At 37.0% G+C, this 26,054-nt stretch overlaps 1 protein-coding gene across 1 annotated transcript in view; it reads right to left on the reverse strand.

The window, feature by feature from the left end:
• Window positions 1-2,085: 2,085 nt before the first annotated feature.
• Window positions 2,086-26,054, reverse strand: part of sntg2 (syntrophin, gamma 2) — a 38,815-nt gene continuing 14,846 nt past the window's right edge. The window contains exons 9-17 of the mRNA XM_061062879.1: window positions 20,720-20,844; window positions 17,128-17,257; window positions 13,183-13,221; window positions 10,627-10,743; window positions 7,278-7,349; window positions 6,847-7,056; window positions 3,449-3,541; window positions 2,607-2,717; window positions 2,086-2,454 (exon numbers count right to left, since the gene is read on the reverse strand). Coding sequence (XP_060918862.1) covers window positions 2,326-2,454; window positions 2,607-2,717; window positions 3,449-3,541; window positions 6,847-7,056; window positions 7,278-7,349; window positions 10,627-10,743; window positions 13,183-13,221; window positions 17,128-17,257; window positions 20,720-20,844 — 1,026 coding nt within the window. The 3' untranslated portion in view covers window positions 2,086-2,325. The remainder of the gene's footprint in view (window positions 2,455-2,606; window positions 2,718-3,448; window positions 3,542-6,846; window positions 7,057-7,277; window positions 7,350-10,626; window positions 10,744-13,182; window positions 13,222-17,127; window positions 17,258-20,719; window positions 20,845-26,054) is intronic.

Consider the following 26,054-nt stretch of genomic DNA (forward strand, 5'->3'; position numbering starts at 1 on the left):
CCTTGACACTATTTCTATGTTCTATTGTTCTCTTAGTTTTTGCTTTGTTTGTTTTGTTGTTTCCTGTCAAAGCGTCTTTGATTATTTAGAAAAGCGCTATATAAATCTAATTTATTATTATTATTATTATTATTATCTAAGACAGACTTTGACAAACTGTTCATAAGATAACCTTCTGTTTGTCACATTCATATTTTATGTTCATATGACTATTTAACCTGATGCCAAATGCCTGTAGAGAAATGTTAATAATACATCATGACTTCCAATATTTAGACTAGGACATGAATTGGTCAACACCAAACAATGTGGTCCAGTATGTATATTGTCCCTCTTTATTTTTATCATACAAACAAATGAACTGCAGTTCTGAAATAACTGTCAAACTTGTTTTAGAAGCCATGGACTAAGCTACACACTGGTGGACTGTACAAAGCCATGAGAGGCTAGCTCACTTCTAACAGTAAAACCCATTTTGTTAAACATACAAAAGTTAAATTTGAACAGCAATAATTAATTAGGGCCAATTTCCTTGTAGCTGACATAGATCCATTCCAAATCATTTGAGACAGAAATAGAATCGGTTGCTGTAGCATATTAAATGGTAAAAGTGTTTGCCTGCTGTTAATCAATATGCTGTGTGAAAAAGTGTTAAGCTGTTTAATGGGATTCCTGTCATTACTTAAAAAGATGTTGAGTTTTACATGTGCAAGTTTAAAGTTTACTGTTCTTCTGTTAACACAAGAAGAGTATAAACAAGAGAAGTAATGAATTAAGACAGTTTTTTAATTAGTCATATACTGTTAGATTCCATAATGTGCCTTTTAATATCAGTAACAAACGTTTTATTATTTTTGTTATGGCTGTCTTAACCCACCCTGCCAACCCTGTTGGGGACCTCCCCCCTTCTTACTGCTTTTGGATTCAGACTCTGGACTTTAGTAACATTGAGAAAGACAATGACAGCAGGATTGAAGACACCTGGAAAGTTAGCATTCAGAGTCTAATGCCATCAGTGTGTAAAGGGTCAAGGACCATTGATACTTAAGCAGGTGCTTGAAACTTCATGACGCTTTGTTTGAGCCGCTGGCAGTACAAAAGGTCCTAAAAGTTTTATCTCTTTGTGTGCTCCTGTCGTCACAGCACCTAATTAAAACTTTTTAACAAATGTCAGAATAAAAATTAAAGCAAGTGACCGCTAAAGAAAAATACAACTATCTATTACATCACGTGGTGTCAATTTTTGATTTTACAGAAACTGTGATGACACCAACATTGTTCAAAGTACTGTCGGAACAATAAAATGCAATGTTATGATAATCTCTTTTGCCACATCTTGTGTAATTTATGACATAAAGGTTCATGCTTCCATGCTACACAATTTAAAAACACTGACAATGACACACAGTTAATAGTTTCAAAGTTTAATTATTTGGTAACAAAACATGATGTTTTTTTTAGCAAGCTGCTGAGATCTTTGTGGAACACTAACAACATCACCACCAACATCAGGCTGCCTATGTGGAGTTTGGGAAAAATAATATTTTCTCCATAAATAGTGACAGTTGAGAGCAAAAGGACTCCACAAACTCTTTGTTGAACCCACAACCTCTCTGAAAAATGCAAATAAATAAAATTTGAAAAAAAAAAAAAAAAGTTGAGTTTTGCACTGGAGCTCAACAAATTTTACAAATATCACTGATGACTGGATCAGGCTTTAAATGAACCAGACAACCAAGACCTTTGCACAAGCAACTTTGTTTTCTGCAGCAACAGATATTTGAGATAGAGCTACACTAAACCTTTCAGGACATTTGCCTTTTTTGACACAAAGGTAGGACACAATTACTAAATCATCATACCAGGGGATAAAACATTAGCCATTCAGCAAATTCTGCCTGGAACCCTTTCATTGGACGATATAAGGGACACGTGAAATCCCTATCACTCATAATTTTATGCCAATATGACTACTTAAATTCAAAAATTTTAATGGAAACAGAGGAGGTTTACATTTTTATTACTTTTCAACTTTGAAATGAAAGGGAAGAAAATATCTGTCAAAGGTCGGTGGTCATATTCATATTCACTACATGTTGGTGTAGCGGTATGTTGAAGACACAGTATAACCATAAGTCCATACATTTAGAAAAACATTACGATTCATACACTATGTACCTCTCTACTGTCTTCTATAAATATTTATTGTTCAGAAGTTCATACAAAAATAGGAAGAACACGATATACTTAGCCATTGGCACTGTGCACAAAATGCAGATTTACATATATAAATCTGTATAAACATGAGGTTAAGGAAGAGTCCTTTCAACCATCCATGTTATTTCCAGGGAAAATTTGACAGCCTGAAGTGAGAGGGTCCATTGAGGCCACTTTGGCGGCGATGAATGAATGTATACAGTGAAGGACGGCTGTTAGATTAGCAAACTCTAGTTCCTAAAAGAAAACAAGTCAAGGACAGAAGTATGAGTGAGAGAGATATTAGAACATCAAGGTCGTCTAGAAATTAACAAGACATTTCACTTTAACTTCAAGTTATCCCATATTTTTCATATTTAATCATGAAAACTAATTTAAAACTATTTTACCTTCATTTCTATTTGCTTGCTTTCAGCATTCTTGAAAATAAGTTTGACCCTGGTTTTCCCATCATCAGAGGAGCCTTTAAGTTGGGAGAACTTATATTGCCACAGTACAGTCTTCAAAGGAGAGAGGACAGACAAACACAACATTTGAATACCATTAACTGGAAAAACAGTCAATTAAAAAAGTACTTTGAGGGCGCGGTCACACTGGCCATCCGTACCGTGCCCAAGCACGCTTCAACCCTAAACTCCAGTTCGTTTGACCAGTGTGACCGCTCCGTATCGTGCTCAGGCACGGTACACTTCCTTGGCTTTGGCACACTTCAGAGAGGTGTGCTTCAGCACGGTACACTTCATGCACGAGCACAAGCATGCAGACACAACGCTGACAGCCTTCATTATGGAGAAATCCAGAGTTTCATGTCTGTATCTGAATAACATGACTCAATATAAGACACAAAGTAGCTGTCATGTTCTCTGTGTTGTATTAAGACGTTATGTACAAGAGGTAATCGTGCTTAAACACAGATAGTCCTGTGTAGTGTGACCACGGGACGTGCCGGCCAGCGTGGGAATGGCGCAGTGGGGGGGCCAAATTGTGCTTGAGTATGGCACGGTACGGATGGCCAGTGTGACTGCACCCTTTAAATCAGTGCTTTACCACTCTTGTAATGATAATGACATTTACTAAACACGTAGCAAGGTTACAAAAATAACCTCAAATGAACCTTTTATAGAGTACATTGAATAAGGACAATATATCATGTATAATAATTAAACATAATGTAGTAAAACAACACATGACTAGGATGTCTACAGCAATTTTGAATGTTGTAATACTTCACCTTTGAACTGCCATCTGAACAGGTGAAGCCTGATCCAAAATCTATGGTGAAGCAAAGTATGGTCCCTTGGCTGCTACACATGTAGCTTTTGGACTGTTGACAGAGAAAAGATAGTCGTATATTCTCTTTTACATAACTGTTTTTGAATAAAATCACTGTGGTGCATTTTTCAGTGTAAGCGAGAAAACCTAGCCATGTATACTGTTCTGTAAAAACCATCAAAACTGGCATTTAGTCCTTCAAAATACGCAATGGAGGGAGAATTATTTAAACAATATCAAAGCCTCTAAACAACACCATAAACATCATAAAGAGCATATGGCTCATAGGCTTACAATAGCCAATGTGTTTATATTGACTTAGATAATGATGAGTGGTTGTAGCAAGAGTGCAATGTGCTGTGAATAAGGAAAGGTAGGATTTCACAAAACAGTTGTAGGCCAGCCACTTCTTCCTGTCACTTCATGTAGGACTGTAGTGAGTAGTGACTATTGGGGGGACCAAGTAACATGAAATTATTATTTTTCACAAAGTCTCTAATGCTAAAATCAAGAAAAGCAGGGGCCCGTGTTTGAAATATAGTAAAAACACATCCACTGTTTTTTGACAAGTCAAAATGAGAGTAAGATGCAAAGTGACAGATAATGTCTGTGAAACAAACGAGACTTAACTAGAGACGCTGAGACACATTTACAAGTGGCAGAAGACTTTCACCAGTCCCCAAACAAATTTACAAATGACATAATCTTTCCAAAGATTGGTTTAACTATCAATTAAACCCCAAACACCTCTATGTATCATTATGGCTACAGGGAGAAGTTGCAGTGGTGATGACATTGCTAGATCCAGTGTACTACACCAGAATCAACCAAGGCATGCTTGTAATACTCATACACTCTTTGAAGAATAACTGGTAAAAATAGGACACATTTAATTATATTTGGTCCCCATGTTGACCCATATAGGAATTCACTCTGCCAGTGACACAAATATCTTCTGACAGGTACTTTGATTTACAATATTTACAAATGTCACTACTCAAAGACCTCAGGCTGGATGCATTTTTTTTTTTTTTTAGTTGGTTGGTCGAGAGTGGAAATGTGTGTGCCATACTTTTTTTTTACTTTTTCAAATCTTGAAATGAGAGAATATCTTAAGGCTCTAAAAGCTCAAAGGAGGGTCCCACATCCACGTTCATGATTCAGATTACTTACAGAAGTTCACCCTTGTTTCAAAATTTGAAAGCCTAAATGTTTCATCCATGTCTAAAGTTAAACAAATGAAACCTTTCACTTTATTTTAGTGGTGAAATCTGTGGAAAAAAAGAAATATAACAGTGTTAGTGAAGCCCTGATCACCCACCCCCACACTCTCTCTGAAAATGATTCAGTTCGACAGTGAATGTAATTTTATTTTATAGCCAATCCCCTGCTCCTGCAGTCGACATGCTGACTGCTCTGTTGACTAGAAATGAATATGACTAATTGATTAAATTATTAATATACTCTGTTGAAAGGATCATTTGAATTATTAATATAATATTATTCTGTTAAAGTATAACTATAATGATTGAGTGTCTCAGTCTTCACAGTACTGCTGTTGAATACACATACACAGTAAAAAAACAACTCATCTCTCCTACAGTAGTAAGACTAAGTTAAATATGCTTTATGACCTTTTTTTACTGTTATTTACTTCACCAGTTTTTTGGTTTAGAAAAGCAAACATCCATTTGTCCGTATGTTAATATAATGAATAGGGAATATTTGTTGTTCAGCTTGGCTCAAATGATTTACCTGACCTCAGGCTATCCACTTTGCTGGATTCCATGTAGTGTGTTGTAGTAACACATAAAGTATATATTTTGTATGCCTGCTAAGCCAACATGGAGGCTTTGAATTAATCACAATAATTCACCATTAATGCAAGGATGTACATTTAGAGAACTGGTATTTACTTAAAGTAGTTTCAGTTGAATTCAACAATTTGACTCATGGCAGCTAAAGTAGTAAACAACAAGAATTACAAAGATAAGTGGATGTCAGCTTCGGTTTCACTCAGATTAACAGGGGTTTTCAACAATTTCATTTCACATACTTGTTACATTCTTCTTTGTTCATCACAGATTTTCAGGTAATGCTAGGAGTTAGAAAACCAGTCTTTAAACTTTAAAATGGCTTCCAGACTCATCAGGGCTAACTATTATCTAATGCTACAATAAAAACATCTTAATGACTTAGTTCTGTTTCAGCCTGACCAAAGTGGCCAATGAATGTCACTGGTACTTTTCGAAAACAAAAGTAAACATTTTAGACCCTGAGCATAATCCATAACACAGCTTCATTTAATTCTTCATTCTGATTGGCCAAGTATGCATAGCAATGGTCTGCTATCAAGAGATACTAGACCACTGCTTAGAGGCATAAACAGTAACTATGCAGAGCAGGCAGTTGCTAGGGACATGGCTCCAATGGCAGCCTCTGTAGGGCTTACTTTACTAATATCATCTGACAGAAGTTTGGTTGGGTTGACGTCTATCTGTTTCATGTGTAAGGGAGAAAAGAGGCTCTAACAGCAGAAAGAAGGCTAAAGAGTTAACAGATGCTATGGTCCCAGCTCAAACTGTGGATTCTAACTATTTGATTAGCAGAGGAAACAAACATTTTAAAACCAATAAAACAATTTCCAAATCAGTATTTTGTGATTTCTCAAGTAAGAAGCCGTGTAATAAGCAGGTGAAATTATAGTGAGCGGGTTGGTTTGGCCAGTGGACGGCAATTTAGTGGCTCATTGATGTATGGACTAATTTCTTTGTTTTACTCACATGCATATTAATGCATTTTAATAATAAAACAAAGCAACAAAAGGAAGCTAATGTAAATATCGGCTAAGTTGTCAATGAAATTCATTCCAATGTCAAACAATGCAAATATATCCAAGACCTTAAGACATTTTTTATTTAAATCATTTTGAACATTATACATGCATTAGTGTTATTATATGTTTTTTTGTTGTATCAAATGTTGTATACATTGTCATATTGAGTAAATGCAATTATAGTATAATAACATCTATGTATGTTATTGACTATGTTAAAGAAACTATTGTGTGATGTGTTGTCATTGATAACTTCAAAACGTTGACATTGGTCTTGACCCCATATACAACTTACTGCAAAGCTAAATAAAATACACTACAATAGGTCTAAAATTATTTGTAAAAATTATGAATTTATAATTTTCTATTTTGGGACCTTCGATACATTATAGCTCGAAGGCCTGTTGGCACTTCTTATCTGCCTTAAACCAAACAAAGCACAAAGAGTAGTGTAACAGCTAGGTAAGCATTTAAATTAGCAAAAGTCAAAAATGTGGCATGTTACATATGGACATACTCACTTGTATTCGCTGCACTTCCAAGAAGACAGCTCTTTGGAAGGACTTCTCCCAGATAGCGAGGTCAGTGGCCAGCTCTACCCTGAAGGTGTGGCTCTGGCCGTGGCCGACCAGGATACTGAAGCAAAGAGACTCATTGTCCTGCTGCTCTGAGGATTGCTCGAGCCCCAAGTAGAGCCTAGCCTGGAGCCAGCAGTCCTCTACCAACCACAGCTGTAACACAAAAAATGTTCATTATTACATGTTCTGTCCCTCCACATTTTAATGATTAATTCAGTGGGTGTTCTCAGTTTAAATGAAAAAAAAGGTCGTCTCACACAAACATTTTCTATTTGCCAGAAAGATAAGAAAAACAAACAGCCATGTATACTACGAGAAAAACTCTAATTTTAAACAGCTTATATGCAAAGTATCAGCATGCTGCTTTAACCTACCTTGTGGACTTTGAAAAGTACCTCGTAGAGGTTATATGTTGTTTCAGCTTGTCCCCAGTCAGCAGCACTTATCTGAGAAATAACCATCAAGGAATGTTAGACACAGCATATCAAAACAAGCTCTTTCACTTGTTTGCAGCACCTCCTAATAAAAAGACTAAATGCAAATGGAGAAAGCACCAGTTACACCAGTGCTGGAAGTTACACCAGTATTATCCACAAAGATGCAGGTGTCCCAATAGTATAACAGGTAAAGAAATAGTTATGTAGCATTTCTGTGGAACAAAACAAACTAAAGTGCCTAAATAGAGGGCTGCATATGAAATACGTTTTCCATACAGCTATGAAGGAAAACATCTGGAACTTAACTACAAAAACATTTAATTCCATGTAAGTGTCCCAAATTAAAAGATTGAAAGTACAACTTTGAAAATTTTCTGAAGAAACTAAGGCAAAAGTACATCCTGCATGGTTTGTCTGACTAGCAGACTTGGTTGAGGGCGAACTGATTTTAATCTTAATGTACTTATTTTGTTTATTATTTAATTCCATTTGTTGTTTGACTGTTTTCTCAAGAAAATCTAGAGCACTAAAAACCTCTTGGTGGTATTTAGATACTGTAACATTCATAAATAGCTTTGTACAATAGCAAGTTCATTTCTTTATTTCAACCTTTGCCTTTCAGGGAGGTTGGTGATAGTTTACAAGAAGGACTATCTGTTACCTTAAAGAGTGCAGGCATTGCCCATAATGCTGTTGAAAGATCTGTAACATTGATATTTTTCTTTCAGCTTGCCATACCTGCTTGTTGCTATCTTCAAGTTCAGTTTGACACTTTCTGCTGTTACAATACCTGACACTTGTTTCTTTAATGAATACAAACAGCTGCAGTAACATCTCCAATCTCACAAACTGCCATTCTGACAGTATGGTACACAAAGGAAATCCCTAGTGGGCCACAGACTTGAGTCAACTGGGGAATACAGAGCTGCAGATGCATTGCATTAGTCCACAGCAGACCATGTTCGCCTACTACTGTTTAAGCATGGAGAAGAAGGTTTAATTTGAAGAATTATCCATATGGTAGAATGAAGCAAACAAGGTTTTATGAGAGGGCATTTCCTTATGTGCTATGTTTTGCTTTCTGTCATTCCTAAGAGGTTTCCCAGCAACAATAAGATACATCATGGAGCTACTGTGCCCTGCTTTTAGTTTAGCTATTAGTCTGCAAGTGGTGGGTTGGCTTTTACTAATAGACAGTTAAAGGTCAGGATCATGACAATTGTGTTTAAAATCTGCATAGATTAACAGATGGATTGGTGCAGCATGAGCAGTATAGCCAGAGGGATGCTGGACGGTTTGCTTTCAATTTACCAGTCAATCTTCGTTCCAACCCTCATCTATTGTCATAATTTGTGGGTAGTGACCAAAAGAGCGAGATCGCAGATACAAGTGACTGAAATGACTTTCCTTTCGCATCGAAAGTATCCTATTACAGTACAGTAAGGTGTTTCAGGCATCTGATTAGGATGCCACCTTTTGGAGGCTTCCTTGAGTAGACCCAGAGCTCTCTGGAGGGCTTATTCTGCCCTGGAAAGGCCTAGGGATCCCTGGCGAGAGGGAAGTCTTGAGCAACTTTCTTACCCTGCAGTCAATGTGACCTCGCCTCAGATAAGCACAAGATAATGGATGGATGGATCTTTGGAGACAAATCATTTTCTCATTATATTTGCCATCTTTCTACGCTTTCCTGTTTAAAGAGGAGGGACCTATTAGTAGGGAGAAGCATGAGAAGACATTATTACTATCCCTCTGTTACTGAGAGATCATAACAGTTTGGGTGTTGCAGTTTCTCATTGGGCATGTGTTTTGTTTTCTTGTCTTCATGAACTGTAGAAACAAAGTCAGCTGTTGCTGACTGACCCACTGAAGCAGCTGTTTTTTCACTCTGAAAACAGAAACAGCAGAAACAATGGTGTGAACTGTATCTCCATTTCTTGCCTTGGTAAAGGTAAACCCTCTATCTCCATATCAAAGGGCAATATTATTTTCTCCTCACTGGTTATTGTGTTCATAAGTGTGTCCAGATTTCATTTTAACTGAGGAAAGCAGATCCAGAGGGCAAATGCAGAACAGGAGTCAGAGCAGCGTATTCATTTATGGGCATGCATAATATGCATTGTTTAAAAGCAAAGAAAAAATACTGCAGTGTTGAATTATTTTTGAATTTGTAGGGACAGGGCAGACACTGATTTAAATATCCCGCCATGACAGTGGACAAGATGCCGAACAAAACCCCTAGAATAGGATTGTGTTATACGGGCTTCATTTAATCTTGTTTAATCTAGAATTCTACTGAAACAGGCTTCACTACTGTAAGTCAGACACACAGGTCAATCAAGAGTTGGACTGAATGATTTTGATTTCTAAAATCGACTTTTGCTTGTGTATATTGCTCCGTATACTGTCTAATAAAATACTGTAGTCTTCCATCTGCTATGTTGGTTTGTTAGGAATCTGAACCTAAAATTAGGTCAAGTAGGAATTAAGCCCACTGAGCTTCCTCCCAAAAATACAGGGTGAGAAGAGTAGTGTTAAAGGGTGATGAAGGTCTAAAAGAGCAGACAGGAAGAGCCAATAGACAGTGAACACCACACCTTGACAATGTAAATAACATCAGCCATGTAATATATGTGATGAAACTGCCAAAGCAGCAAACTACAGGAATAAGGCTTTCACACTTGCATAAAACTCCTGAAAAACTCCTGATATTTGTAGGAGGACTTCACCCTGAGTTCCTCCTGCCAGACCACTGATGTTAGAACAGAGCAGGATATTCATCTGGAGAATTCACCTCACGCCAATGTGAGGTGGGAGTGACGTTTATATACTGTGACTGCTGCTCAGTCCCAAGTGTATACATGTGAGCGCTACGATCTCAGTGCACATCATTAATGACAACATTAGGTTTTCTGTTGTGTTGATAGTGTGATTCCCTTGAACTACATGTAGCATTGATATAAAGGTAAATATTGTCATTAGGGCATATTATTGCGATCTCTGTTGCTTCAAGCGCTACTACCACATCTTTTTTTTAACATCACATGCATCCCGCCCTCGTTTTCCCCTGAGATGGGAAAGATCTGTATTTATTTTCTGAAAAGGAGCCTCCGATGACGCAAAAATCATTTTGCGTCATCGGAGGCTGCTTTGGTTAGAGGGGGTGAAACTAGTTCCTCATATTTTCAACCCACCTATTTCATTTATTTCCTTTTCATTTCTTTAAAAAGTTTTAAAGAAATTACAATGATACATTTAAAGTATAATTAATCATGAAATTAAAAATTACCGGTGGTCTTCTGAAGATATGAAAATATGGTCCTCTCAGCGCCAGGAACTTGAATGTCAAGGTTCTTCTGGCGGCGCTACCCTCTGGGCTTTCACATGCCCAGCCCATGTGAATAATCTGCAGAGATGTGAGGAACACCTTTACACAATTTTACTATTTGATTAAAAAAGTATACATATATGAAATCTGATCTCAATCAACAGACCTGAACAGCAAAATATGCATGGTCATAAGCAAGGTGTTGAGGACTCTTAAAGGCAGAATATGTGATTTTTTTGATCCAGTAGATGTCGCCCTTGAGCACCAGCATGAAACCAAAACAACTTGCGCTGCATTGTTGTGTTAGCATGCTAATGCTAGTGATCTTTATTATGCTCGTATCTTCACACTGCATGTAAATTTACCTGAAATGATCGTGATCTAGAAACACAGTTAAGCAGTGAGTACAGTATGTTATTCTTCTTTTCTCTAGTCCCTCAATTAAACAACTTTTATACACGAGGGGAGGAGTCAGCCGGCTGTGCTGGCGATGTAAACAAAGTGAAGATAGGACTCTGAAAACTCTGAAAACATCACAGACAGTGGGACTCGGGTGTTACACCCATTGTAGACAGTCATGACTCACAGAGTTATTTTCAGAGGATATACTTGATTTATATTACATTTAAGTGTGACAAATACTACATATAAAGCCTTTAAACATAGTACATACATTTTGCAAATTGATGTCCCAATTGGTTAAATTGAGAAACTGAAGCAAATAACTTCTTACAGCAGCTTTATTGAACAAGGCTGCTGAGTTTCAAATGACGGCAGTACCTAAAGATGGATTGTGTACCAGCACCCTCACACTGAATATAGCTTCAATAAACCTGAGTCAGCCAGTACACTCTATAGTTTTATTTAGAGATTATTTTTTAAACATAGTTGTTTGTAATACAAACGAAAAAGGAAGCTTAAGAATTTGACCAAAGATAGCCTGTATTTTTCCTGGCCAACAACTTAACCAAATGATGGACTTTTTAACAACTTTTTGCCAATTTTCAGAATTACTATTTTCAATTTTAAAGACTTGAATTGAGAATGCTGAAAAAACAGGTGAATGGAAACCCAAGATAAATGTAATGGTCAAATAAGTAACCAAGGAGGGAAAAGCATATAGCTGTCAAATATGCAACCATCAGAGCAGGAGTTCCCTGTGCCTAAAAATGGATTGTGTAGATGGGTGCTCTGCATGTCATACCAAAAAGCAAATGAAGATGTGTTGTCTTTAAGTAGACCAAGGCACTACCTTTCTGTTTAGCTCAGTGGTAAAGTAAGTCATCTCTCAACCAGTGTGTCAGGAGTTTGATGCTCAGCTACTTCAACCACATGTTGATGTGTCCTTAGGCAAGCCTCCAAGTCTGGCCCGCTTCTTCCTCGCTGGTGTGTGAATATGTATCCATGGACTATAGTACACTTTACATAGCAGCCTCTGCCATCCTTGTGTGAATGTGGTGTAAATGGGTGTGACCTGTGGTGTTAAATTACTGCATGTCAATTTCTGTAAGTCTTTATGTACCATTAAAGTTACAAACTGAATATCTTCCTGGGAAGTCCTGGGGTGCGTCCCAATTGTCAACTTTTCAAAGTTCCTAACTGAGTGAAATGAAGCATTTAAGTGGCGGCCATGATAAGAGCCGTACGAATTCTCTAAAAGCTAAGGAAAGGTGGATGAATGCTTCCTTTATAACCTCCTTTAGCATAGGATACACTGGACCATCCTTTACCAAAGGAGATGAGATATGCCGCCCCACAATTCCTTGCGGCCGCAACATTTAAAGCGAGTCGCGCATCCGACTGTTCATGAACAATAACGATGATCGTAAAGTGACACAGATCATGTAAGGGATAAAAAGATAAGAGACATTTTAAACCAGATGATGTTTTATTCAACATATTTCATTCACTTAAGGATGCTTTGTGCAGTTGTACATTTTTATAAAACATTATGTATATCTTTTATAAATGTAACAATGAATTTCATACAATCATATTTATTCTGATGTTGATTTCTGAGTGGACAGGAAGCTGATGGTTTCACTTTTCTTACTTGTAGCCTGGTAGTCTATATAGCTTTTATTTCAATCCCAACCTTGTGGTGATTAGGATTATTTCACCGGTAAGAAGACACAGGGGAAAGTTTTTTAGATGTGCTTTCTGTAGTCCATTTTCTGAACATTGTAGTTTCAACACGGCGGACCCACGTCATTAACCTCCGCCGGCCCGTCACATTTAATGACGTGGCCTAGTGGAAAATGCGGTCGGATTATCAAAACAACGAGATCGCCTTTCCCTAAGTCCTTTATGAATTCTCCTAACATCTTTCCTTAACCTCATGATGTTTTCCCCGGGGTTAAGGTAAAGTGGATAGTGAAAGGAGATAGGAGGGACAATCTGGATGCACCCCTAGATCATTGGTGTGGACGGCCTGCTGCTATTTATGTATCTAACACATACTATAAGATGACTGTTGTGCTTGGGGTATTTCATGAGGTGGAGTGAGTGTAGACACACCTGATCATCTGATGAGCAGTATTTGTTGATTAATTGTATCTATGAGAGAAAAAGAAATCAGTGTTACATAATCGCAAAACACAATCATATACATTATACTACAACAAAAAGGTATCCTGACCCCCTAAAAGAAAAAATAAGAGTTGAACAAGACATGGGTTGCCAGACTAATATAAATATCCTTCAAATATCAGGATATTAAAGATATAAATATTCTCAATCAACCAAACATACAATATGTATATACAATAATCTTTACTCATCACTTTAGTTAAACCAGACATTATATTTTTGCCAATCGCAGACATTTAATCAAATAATAACCTTTATTTCATCAAATACTTAAACTATTGACTGTTACATCTTCCCCAAGGTTTCAAGCCAAAGGACTCCTGACAGCCTCAAACATACTGGATATGTGTAGACTAACCTACTCCATCAAAGCAGCTCACAAAGACTGAGCTGACTTCAGTAAGCTGGCTTCAACTAGCTTCAACTCTTTTGATTTTGATGATGTTGATTTTATGTGTTTTATGTGACTGTATTTGTTTTATGTGTACACATGCATATTTTTATATATTTTTATTTATTTGTTATCTCTATTTTACTCTCTTGTGCAGCACTTTGGAAACCTTGTGTTTGTTTAAACTTGTGCTATATAAATAAAGTGGATTGGATTGGATTGGAACTCTCACTTAAACCTCAACCTGTCCAAAGAACCCGTGTCTCGACAAAACTAACTCAGACTTGAACAATTGTCATGTGTGTGGTTTCCCAGGATGAATAAGTAGCCCACAACAGCTGATTGTCAAAAATATACAAAGTCTAAAATAAGCTTTTCTGCAGTTGAAATAATGAGGGCCACACCCTGAGAACAATCTCTGAGAATGTATCTGAAATGTAATTTATTATATCATGATAAAGCCATTGAGGTGTGTCACCCAAACAAACATCTAAAGAGTTCAACACAGCAATACAAAAGACAATACATAACACACTAGAGATAAAACAACAACAAAAAAACAGAGGACCAACCAAAAGAACAAGAGACAACAATAAAATAAGAATTACAACCCTAAACTAGGGTCAGTCTATACGAACAGGAAATAAACAGTGCTGGCATTACTGGAGTCATATCTGATTTAGAACAAAACAAATAAGCAAAATGATAACAAAGAATGGATATTTAAAGGTAACTAGTCGAAAGGAGCGCAAAACAAAAAATGTTTTTTTCTCCCTTAAACTCCCTTAAACACAAAGGGAACTTTACAGAAGTATGATCAGACTCTGAGTGAATAATTAACAGTGATGATTCAAATGAATACATTTCAAAACAAAAAAAGATCAAGATGTGTTTATGCTTTCTTCTATATAGTTCGGAGAAGTGAAATGTTGGGTATTCTCATGTTGATCACTAGTAATTAAACAATCATTAATAGTGGTGAAGAAATGTGATTGTGTTTGTGATGACAGCCCAATTGGATGGATTTGATATTTGATATAACTATGAACATATGGACACAGAAGACATGGAAGACATGCAACCTGAAACAGCAACTCCCCTTTTAGGTCTCAGATAAACTGGTGTGCTCATCTTCCTCTATTCTAGTGTCTGCTTGACCTCCTCTTCTTTTCTATCTTCATATCATTCTTTTCTTTTTCTTTTTATATTTTCATAAATTCTTAAGTTTGAGCTCTTATGTTTTACTTTTGCAACTTTGATATTTTTCCTATTTTTCTATGACACATTTTTCACTGCTCAAACATCTTCCTTTTTGTTATTTTTGAACTAGTTTTGGACTTTTCTTCCAGTGAAACGAACCAGAAACGCAAGCAGTTTTTTTTTTATCTTTTGCACCTGCAAGTTAGGCCAAACTGCATTACTTTGGAGGCACTCAGACAACTCTAGTAAAGATTTCTGTTCATCCAACTACAGCTTTTGAAAACCAGCATCTGGAGCAGTGCCTGCACTCCTGCCTATATATAAAGTTAAACTCCAGAGACTTTACTACCTTCTCCACTATCACCAAAGACATTTTCTGGATATTACTTTTCAAAACAGCAACCAAAGGTAATGAGATTGATTATTAACAAATGATCATTTCTTTGATTCCCTCCTCAACGGAGGTGGGACTACTAACGATGCAAAATCGTTAATCATTGATTAGAAGCATATTTTTACACAACATATTATTTTGGTAGGAGGAAATGTTGTGTTTTCTTATTTTCATATTTGATCAGCTTTAAATCACTACAACCTCTAGCCCAATAGTTGTCCAAAATGGGACACTGTGGATTAACTCCTGCCACTATATGCCTCTTTACCAAATCAGGTTTAAGGTGAAAAGCATGTAATGGTACCCCCGCAAACAGCATAACAAATAACCCACAAACCAAGGATTTAGAGTAAACAGCAGCATGCCTTCCAGAAAAATGGACTGTGAGGTTCCCCTCTGACAGGGAAACCTTTCATGACAAAAGGAGCATACACATCAAGATCATATTTAACTGAAATATCCTGAGTGGGCAAGGGTAGCTTACTGGGCAAAGATTCTGTTTTCAGCAGATTAACTGCTTTTTTAAACATATTGCTTTTGTTCAGGGCAAAACATTGATTTATGGTGTGGCCAGAAAGCAAACTGGATTTCTTTATCATCTACACCTTCGTTACTGCTAAGCTTCCCTCCCCCTGGGACTGAGGAAAAGAGTCTGAACCTTGTCAGTAAACAAAACAACATCCAGAAATGAGGCTATACTTAAATCAAACAAATGGAAGTTCTTATCAACATCCTTTCTCATTAAATCTTAAAAAGCATTAAACAACAACAAGCATCCTTATTGTATATATTTAGTGTCTCTTACAAAATAGCATGAAGTGATCCTCCACCATACTGGATGAACGCTTCAAAACATATGTTGGCCCTATAGGGTTTCAAAGAGTCAAAGGTTCTAGGTAATACTAAACTAACTAAAACAATAACTTATATATTATATTATATTTAGCTAGCTATTATACTCCCCCTCTAAATAGGTTATGGAGGAATTTATTATTCATACTTTTAAGACAGCTGTACTATCAAAGAGCACTGGCCTTCAGTATTTCTGCATCCTAATAAAAAAGGCACAGAGTCATCAGTGTGAGAATCAGAGGAAATTAGAGAGAAATGCAAATGAGTAGTACTGCTGTGCATTTATGATCGTTTGTCAGAAAAGGACTATTAACACTAAAGCACTCTGTATTCCATCTGGCTATGAAAATTAAATTTTAGCATACAAAGGTAAAAACAAGGAGCAACACATATGAACTGTATGTTAGACACACTACAATATAATATAAGCCACTAGCTGAAATTGTGTGATTGTTTTTAATCAACATGTTCAATTAAAACAACCTTAGGTTGAAATCCATATTTATTTTTTAAAAAGATGACCTTTGGTACCCATTGCATTATTCTCCCAGAGACAATCCCCGGTCCATCTGTACATCTTAGTTTGTTAGCTTGATTTACATTTATGGGCTAGTTGAATTACAATTATACCAATGTGTTGCATATGAAAGTGGAGGTGTCCGGGGAGGCATCCTGTGGGACATTTTAGACAAACCAATTAAGGAGAAACCTCAGGTCACCTACTGGTCCTTTCAGTCCTTTTACTTCTACATGGTCAGCGCCCTTCCACCAGGAAATATATTTACCCAGAATGAATGCCTACAGGCAGTGACAGATAACATGTTTGGAGGGGCCCCATGCTTCAATTATAACAAACCACTACTATTGCATTATGGTCTGGAAGCTGAATAAAACTGAAAATCTGAAGGAAGATGTCAATAATACTCCACTTATTTTGATCCCCTGACTCCTTTCTCAGTTTTTTGTGTACCCCTTATTTTCAGACTTTCAGACAGAGAAACCCAACCAAACCTTTAATGTTCAGAGACGGACTTACATTCTCGTGTTTCAACTCATTGATATTAGTAGATATTGCTTGAAGCCAGTCAGTGCTTTCTGCTGCAGAACAAAATTGAAGAATATTGGTGCTGTCTTCATCCAAGACATAAACTTCAAAACAGTTGGACCTAGAGGAGCAGAGAGGTCAAAATTAGACATGAGATGTGCAGACGATGACAGGCAACATCGCACAAAGTGAAGCTGTTAGTTCTTTCTGAGAGAAACTAAACCCTGAGAACACTTTTTTCCAGCTGAAACCATACAAATATGGGTATTTACTAGTGTTTTTGACCAATTAGTGTCAGACTCTTGACATTTGAGTAACGTATTTAAATGATACATTGTGTGTTGTAAATATACACAGTGAAATACACACTGCTCTCTACAGGTTTGAAACTCTGATCACAAGGCAGTTGTGGTACTGTATGTATTTTTTGAAATTCCAGGGCAGATGCACCAAAACTCTGGGGTCATACCCTTTAAGAAGACTTGTACTTTATTTCAAGAAGCAGTTTCTTTCTTTCAATATCTTGACAAACATTTTACACCTATCAAATTACCTCCAAAACAGAGAGTCTGGAGAAGAACATTATGAGCCCCTACATATCGTGTGAATGCTCATCATATTTGCATGACAATCATTCTCTAACCTTATTCTATTTTTGAAGGTTTCAACTGTTTTATACACCTTAATTTCTCTTCAAGATAGCAGGGCTCAGCTAATGGCTTTAATTAAATGGAAACATTGACAGATGTAGTGTTTTTGACAGTGTTAGAGAGGACATGTATATTCTACCTTGGCTCCATTCAAATGGTTAGGGGCAAGTTTGACAAAATGGGAAACTAATATTTTATGCTTCTGCAAGACAGATGAGAACATAGACACCACCATTATCAGGGATAAACATTTTCCATGGCCTAAGGCCACAGAAACTTACTCTGAGCCCTCCCAATTTTACCAGATTATTTTAACCTTGTACTGCGAGCCTTGGCAAACTCAGCCTTACAGTTTTATAGTGATATGAACCAATCCAATTTGCAGTATTACAGAGACCTGTGCATCTACTTGCATGCCTTGAAGGGGCCCTGCTGCTTGGCCTTTCAGAGGGAATGTACCTTTTTAGGGATGTATGTTTTAAATAACTACACAAATACTTTCTACCTAAAGCATACTTTGACAAAATACTTTGACAAAGATTTTGAAAACGATACGTGTTATCCATAGTAAGGCACGTAGCGTACATGATTGACAGGTGGGCGCTTATGTAACGGTTCATCAAGAGGCTTAAAACCCGCCTCAGCTCCGGCTCAAAGCCTGACATTAGGCTGACTGAAAGTTAGGCTGAGACAGGATTTCAAGCATCGTGAAGGCTGGCGATGAGCCTCCGGAGACCCCTGCAGTAACAGAGGGCTGACGTCACTCAGGCTTTGTCCATTCATATTGACAGTTTAAACAGACACTCTTGAAGTAACATTAAGCCGGCTGAGAGGCCTGTGCTAATGTTAGCTTAGCATGACTAGCAAATAATATTTGGGTGAATGACTTTTGACATAATTAAAAAATAACTCACTGACAAATGACTTCATTGTATTTTCAAGCCAAAGAAAACACAAATCGACTATTTTTACATTAAAGCATTTCATCCATTGTTACACATCAATATGTAGCTTTGTTAGTAACCTATTGCTCCACAGCCTTGCTTGCATTCCTCTTTCTCAACCAGGAACTGTCAAATAGAGCTGAACATTGCCTTGGGCTTATATGGGGGTGTGCAAAGTGGAAAGCGCCGTGTTTGGTAGAGGTAGAGGGGTGTTAAGGTTGTTGAGATGAAATATCTTATTTAAATAACTGTTTAATTATTTACTCAACTAAAATGTATTTTGATATGATTTTAGCCTCATTGCAGATATTTTGTGTTGATGCAGAATGTAATACTCTCCTGAGAGTTAATTGATTTCCAACCCCTTTTGGCAGGAGCCTTGCAGGTTGTTGGAGGTTGGAGTTGGAGTGGCACAGTGTTAGACAATTTGTTAACAATTATCAAAGAGTGTACAGAGCTGCAAGGGCCCAGACTGATATTGTCTGGAGCTCAGTCTCTTACATTTTTTGTCACTTTTTGCATTTTGTAGTATTATTTTACATTTTTACATTTTCCTCCAGGCCTGCACTCTACTTATTGCTGCACTTGATTTGTTTACCTCTAAATAAATTCACTTGGACTACATTTTCGAATTTTCCTCATTTTTGAGCCACTCGGACATCCTTACAAGGTACCTGTCAATAATACCTGTATTTTCCACAGGATATGGCGGTCAGCATGGCTCCCTTTGTTGAGAAAAAGTAACAGAGTACTAGCATCAAAGCTAGGCTTAACACTGCAGTAGAAAGAGTCATTCTCTGTCATTTCAAATCAAGCCTTGGTTGTGGGGCTGGATTGGCTCCTCCTCGGATGGCAGAGCTCATGTGAGCTGCATCTGGTTTCACCAGCGTTTGCAGCGAAAGGTGACCTAGCCACTAGTTTATTCTAAGAATGTTGTTTCGTTAGGGCCTTTATGAGATTAGAAGTACTGTTCTGCTGTTGGAAAAGTTTTCTTTCCATCATATAGACTACAACTCACAAGTATATTGTTGTCCTTTACTTTGAGGAGGGAAAGTAATGCTGGCATTTCTGAGAAAGGAAGCTCACGCCTGAATGAGCGTCAGCCATTGTTTACATATCCTTTCAGCAATCTTTCATTCTTTCTCCCAGGATGCTACTGTGACTTTAGAAAGTGTTGCGGTATCATCAGGACAGGCCTAGTGAGTAGTGACACTACGACACACAATGCACAAAAATTGAGAATGATGGTTTAAAGTTAGTATTAGTTTACTTGTGAATAGTTTAAAAAAAGGCCCTACTTCTCTCTTTTACATTTAAGTTTAAATGTATGACTGTTTAAGGAGCATAGTGGGACAAAGAGGTAGACTTGTTATAACATATTCATACAAAGAAGTTTAAGAAGACCATTACATTGAGGGCCACAGAAAAGTAGAATCCAGCATGTAGGAAAAACATGTTCTTCTGAATGGAGCCAGCTGTGAAATTGTGCTTTTTTTTTTGTTCAAAGCCAAATTCCTAATGGCAATCAGACAGATTTGAGTGTTGTTACTGTCCTCCGACCTTCTTTTCTCCAGGAAATGAATGAAGAATTTGAAAGTATCCCTTTAAAAGATACAATCAAAACACAGCTTTAAACATTTACAAAAGCAGATAATTCTATCATCTCCTTTGTGTACCTTGTGTTAATGACAGTGTTTTACTCAAACAAAAAAAATTGATAAGGTCTTCTGGTGAAGACCATACTGTATTTCTAATATGCTTATCAAACTCATGTTCCGCTGCCAGTGTCCTGACACATTGGCTTTCCAGGAGGGATTTTCACAGGACATAAATATTGGTTGCATAAAGTTGCATTTTAAGACATTTGTCTGTTCACTGATATTGGCATTATAATCTTCCATGGAAATGAAAAGTACTTGCTTAGCCAACAAATGTGTCGGTGAACTGTGCACCTAAGAGGTGAGTTTTATCATTCTTGACAACCCTTACCTTAATTTATCTGTGCCAGCTTTGTATCTCGAGACTCTTGCTATCATCAAGGGTATGGAGATGGCATCCAGCCAGCGCTTCTCATACTTTGGTTCATTAGCTGAGGGCGAAGGAGGGGATGAAGCCTGCATGGAATATATGAACAGGACGATTAGCTCTTCAAGTCCTATTTATGATAGAGGTTCTGGTCTTGATGCAACACTTGCATGATGAATATGAACAAAGATTTCATTTCAATGACACTGACGACAGAAAAACAAAGCAGACATTTTGGGCAAAATTGGACCAAAATGAGCTTAATTGTGAAAGCACTTATAGCCAGACACAGTTAAATTAAATTATGTGAATCTTCAGAGCGTGCATGGTATCTGAAGAAGAGTATTTCTAAGTGGTGTCATGTCAAGACTTTCCAGTGATACACAACAAATCCATCTTGTTAAAAAATACATTGTGAATATCAAAATATGGGGTCCATAAAAAAAAAACATTTTTAAATAAACAGCTGCCCCTCCCTTAGGGCTCATATTTTAAAAGAAGTCCCTCAGTTGAGTGTTTAGATGCTTACAGTACTTCTCCACAATCAGACAGAAAGCAATTGAATCCAGCTGCAAATATTATGGATGTTTTTGCTCTGAAATATGAGTATTGCAATATGCTTTGTGAAACTGACCTTGATAAAGGGCAAATAGCAGTGGCAAGGTATGTCTAATTCATGGCACCATCAGCAGCCTCAACGTTTTTATCAAACCGATGAAGAAATTCTCTATGTGACATAAACTATCAAATAATCCTAAAACTTAATTTATTGAGCAATATGCTTAGTTCCTTTCCTTTATCTCATGGGTTTTTTGCACAAAAAAGCACATCGTTTCATAATGGAACAGACAGCCAAGAATAGCTTCCATCCAGATATGTTGAAGTAAAGATCACTATTTTGTTTGCTTTCACTTCCTCTCTTTGCCTACTGCACCTCCTTTAGTACACTTCCTGGTTTCCCCCTTTCTCCCCTCCCCCTTGATTGGTTACTGTTTGCACTCTGTCCCTTAGTTAGATTTAATTCACCTGCTCACTGATAATACAGCTTATGCTGTTTTTTAAATCTTATAAATCTATAAACTATAATCAATTCTGTAAAGTTAACAAAGTTTAGAAACAGAGTCAGTGACAGTGTATTGTAACACTCAATATCATCAATATGGCCACAAACTCATAAGGCCAGCTAAATTTACTGTAACAACTTACATAATAAAAAGATTCCATAACTGACGCATTTCTCTTTGTTGCAATCAGTCTTATTACTTTAAACTGTATGCTGCTTTGACACTAGTGCATAACGCTTTGTGCAGCAATGTTGTTGCAATTGTTGCTATAGACCATTTTCCCATGGTGGCCATGTTGCAGTGACATCACACTTAATGTGGGAAGCACAAGTGTTGTTATCTTGTTTTACTGTTATGTTCCAGGTTTAAGTCCTACAAATTTGAGCAACAGTTTTCATGTTAAAGCTTAACGATTCACATACAATGAATACTGAAAATCTGGAGAGAAATCAGATCATATTATGAGCTGTAAAACATATCTATACATTTGCTCATCTTGAACACATTTTAATAAGAATGAGGTAAACTCACTGGATCTATTTCAAGTTAAATGTCTTTACAGATTTCAATTGTTAGAAAATAATGATAATAATTCCCTCATAGAAGTTTTATTATACCACAAAATATATTCTGCAAACTAAAATGATGTCTCCTTTAGAGAGGTTAGTCTGGCTCTGCACGCTTTCAGTGAAAGCTGATATCACAACAGCAGCACCTGTAGTGTGTTAAACTGAGGTGCATAAACCTGAACTGAAAGGACTCAACTGAGCCAAGTGCCAACTTATCACTCAAATATGTTCCCCTATAGAAAGTTGAATATAGCTCATGGCACAAAACTTCATGTACAAATACAGAAAACATGTTCATGGAAGTAAACAAAGAAATATGTTGCAACAAATAGTATACCCTCCAGGATTATCTACACGTTTTCTTTGATTGCTGCTGCCTTAAATTACTGAGGCAGTGTGTGTGTGTGTGTGTGTGTGTGTGTGTGTGTGTGTGTGTGTGTGTGTGTGTCTGTGTGTGTGTGTGTGTGTGTGTGTGTGTGTGTGTGTGTGTGTCTGTGTGTCTGTGTGTGTGTGTGTGTGTGTGTGTGTGTGTGTGTGTGTGTGTGTGTGTGTGTGTGTGTGTGTGTGTGTGTGTGTCTGTGTGTCTGTCTGTGTGTGTGTGTGTGTGTGTGTGTGTGTGTGTATGTGTGTGTGTTTGTGGATTTGCAGTGAACAACCCCCCCTGCAGTGAATGACTGACCCCTCTTAGATATGTAGACATGGCTCAATCCTGCAAGGCCCCTCTTGGCAACTTCCTTTAAAAAAAATAATTTGAAGTAATATTATGGTTGGAAACATCACAAGTAAATGTAGTATTACTTTTTTGTATTTTTAAAATGACCAGAAAGACAAGGCCACACTTGAACAGTGTACACTTATAGTCCCCTTTAAGTAAGGTACACTTGTATGTGTGTGTGTGTGTGTGTGTGTGTGTGTGTGTGTGCGCGTGTGTGTGTGTGTGTGTGTGCTTGTGCTTGTGTGTGTGCATGTTTAACACAACACATTACACATCCACTGATAAATCAATATACAGTATCTAAAAAAGAGAACACAGTAGCTGTTCTGAAATCCCTCCCACTGATGCTCATTGAAAGATACATGGATGGCATTCAGGATATTTTAAATATATGTGACAAGTTTTTAACCAGTTTACATTTGTATTCATAATATTTGGGTGTATAAATGTTAAGGTTGGAAATACATTTTATGAGGACTTGGGTTCAAAGGTGACTTATTATTTAATTATAAGTTGCTTCGCTGTAGCACTCTATTTTAATCGAGTTGTTTTGTTAAAAGACATGAAATTCATTTGAATATTAATATGTTTCATTCATATTGGCTCTGTTTAAAATACATGGTGTATACGTTGTAATAGATTACAATTAACCATTTACAGGGCTTCAGTGAACACCTTTTGTAAGAGTATTAAGAATCTTTTAGGAGCTATTTTTAGTTATTACATTTAAAGAGACACACACACCAAAACGGAGCGTTCTGAGAGAGCTGGTTTATACAGGGTCACAAACCTCCTCTGGTGCTTGATTCATGTTATGTTTTGACCAAAGCACAGCACAGATGTTTCATTTAGACCACAGGGGACTGTTTGAAAAGGTGGAGGAGGGGGATGATATGTCCTCTTTAAAAGGAGCAAAATACCTAGAGCAAGCTAAGGTATTGTGGACAGCAGCTTGCAGCCCCTCTTGATATGTTTTGTCTATGAAGGGTTTAAAGAAACACTGTTTCTATTGTGAAGTCACTTCAGTTCTTTACTGAAATAATGGAAATCAGCCTAAAACAACATCAAGTCACTAAGTGTCACTTAAGAGCACATTGCTTAACCGCATTTAGAATAACCACGGCTATATGAAACACTCAAACTTTTGGAAAGTGTGGTAGTGTATATTACTAAGAAGCAATGACTGATTTCCATTATATTTATTTTGGTATGAAAGCCAGGATTGTTGCAAAAACAATTAATATATTTCATACTTCACAATTGATTTAAACAAAGTCCCAGTGAGACTCCTGAGCACTCATTTTCCAGAGGCATATTGTGTTGACTGGGCCACATTTGAATTCAAATGACATCACTTGATGAAGAAAAGATACATTAAATGTTATCTATTCTAGTGAGTTACAAAACATTCAAATGAGTAAAGCTTTAACAACAGGTTATCCTTCCTGAGAGACGATCTGTCACCACAATAACCCAGAACTCCTCCAAAAGATGGCAAACATGTACAGTAGCTACTGTTTCATTATATACAAAATCAACTGCCTTTCCCTCAGATCAAAATAGGGTAACATATTTCCAGAGTTTTAAAAAAGCCACTGGATGAAATGTATTTCAAAAATCACCAGCAGAAAAAAATTGCGTAGAACACGTCATTGCTGATTCAAGTCAATTTCTCACCACTAATTATTACATTTCTATTCTAAAATTCTTATAACTTGCTCCATTTATGTCACCCTATAACAAACTAATACTTAAGTGGAACTCTGGATAGAGGTTGATGAGGATACTGCCTGAATGATTACACCAACACCTGCCTCTATTAAATACCTGGAATAGGCCCACATTGATTGAAACCAAAATGTTCTTCTTAGCATCAGTCAGCCAATGAATAATGCATTCTAATGTTAGATGAGAAAACTTTATTAATCCCCAGTGGGGAAACTCTTTTGCCACCAGGGGGTCATTCCATGAAGCAGGATAAGCTGAATCCTTGCTTATTTCTTCAAATCTGGCTCATTTAAGTGGGAGTTTGGATCCATCACCGTAGCTTATATGAATCCTATCTGAGTTACCATGGTAACTTATGCTGGTGAACAAGTGTGCTCCGGACCAGGCTAACAGTCAAACTTAGTTTAGCCGTGTGTCAAAGAATGTCCGAAGTGTAGAAAAAGACTCATAAAAGATGGTTCAGTCTGGTGAATTTCAGCGCTCACATCACTCATGTCATGTTATAATAATAATAAAGATCATAAAACTCTCAGCTTTATTCAAAATCTATCATGAATAAAAACATTAATTGTATCGTAAAAGTCACACATCTAATGAAACTACACGTGAGAAAACATTTTTAAAAAGGCCTTTAAAGAACATGATTTTATAAAAAGACTAATAAATAATTCACATCCCACAAGGACCCCACGTATAAATGGCATCTCCTTTTATTTATTATTTTGATAAATATTGGAATTTAACATTTTATTTTACATAAAAACTCACATAGGTAAGGACTTCTATCATTTTCAGCTGCACATCTGTTTTAAAGAGACAGTCTGTTGTTGCATACTTAATAATAATATATTACAACAGTTACCTTAAAGCAGGCTATGCACAGACTCAATGTGCACCACCTCCATTCAGACACTGCTGTACCTTGATGCTGTGCAGCTGTAACAGAGGTCTGATATTGGACATGTCATTTTAATCTGTGTAAAGGTTTTATACTGTAGAGACCCCAAATGGATAGTCGCTCTGAGATCTGATTGTGGAGCAAAGGCTCATGGGAAGTTTCGTGTCCAGTTAAGAAAAGTGTGTTAATAACGTTAAAGTCAATGTTCAGTAATGAGGTTGTAATCATTGGTAATTGTGCATGTTTAATGTTCCACTGTGATAGAGGATGTGAAATCAGTTCATGATCATTAAACCATGAGTGTGAGAGCTGTTGCAGGTGTTAG

This window comes from Labrus mixtus, chromosome 18, assembly GCF_963584025.1.
Source record: "Labrus mixtus chromosome 18, fLabMix1.1, whole genome shotgun sequence".
NCBI classification, from domain to species: domain Eukaryota; kingdom Metazoa; phylum Chordata; class Actinopteri; order Labriformes; family Labridae; genus Labrus; species Labrus mixtus.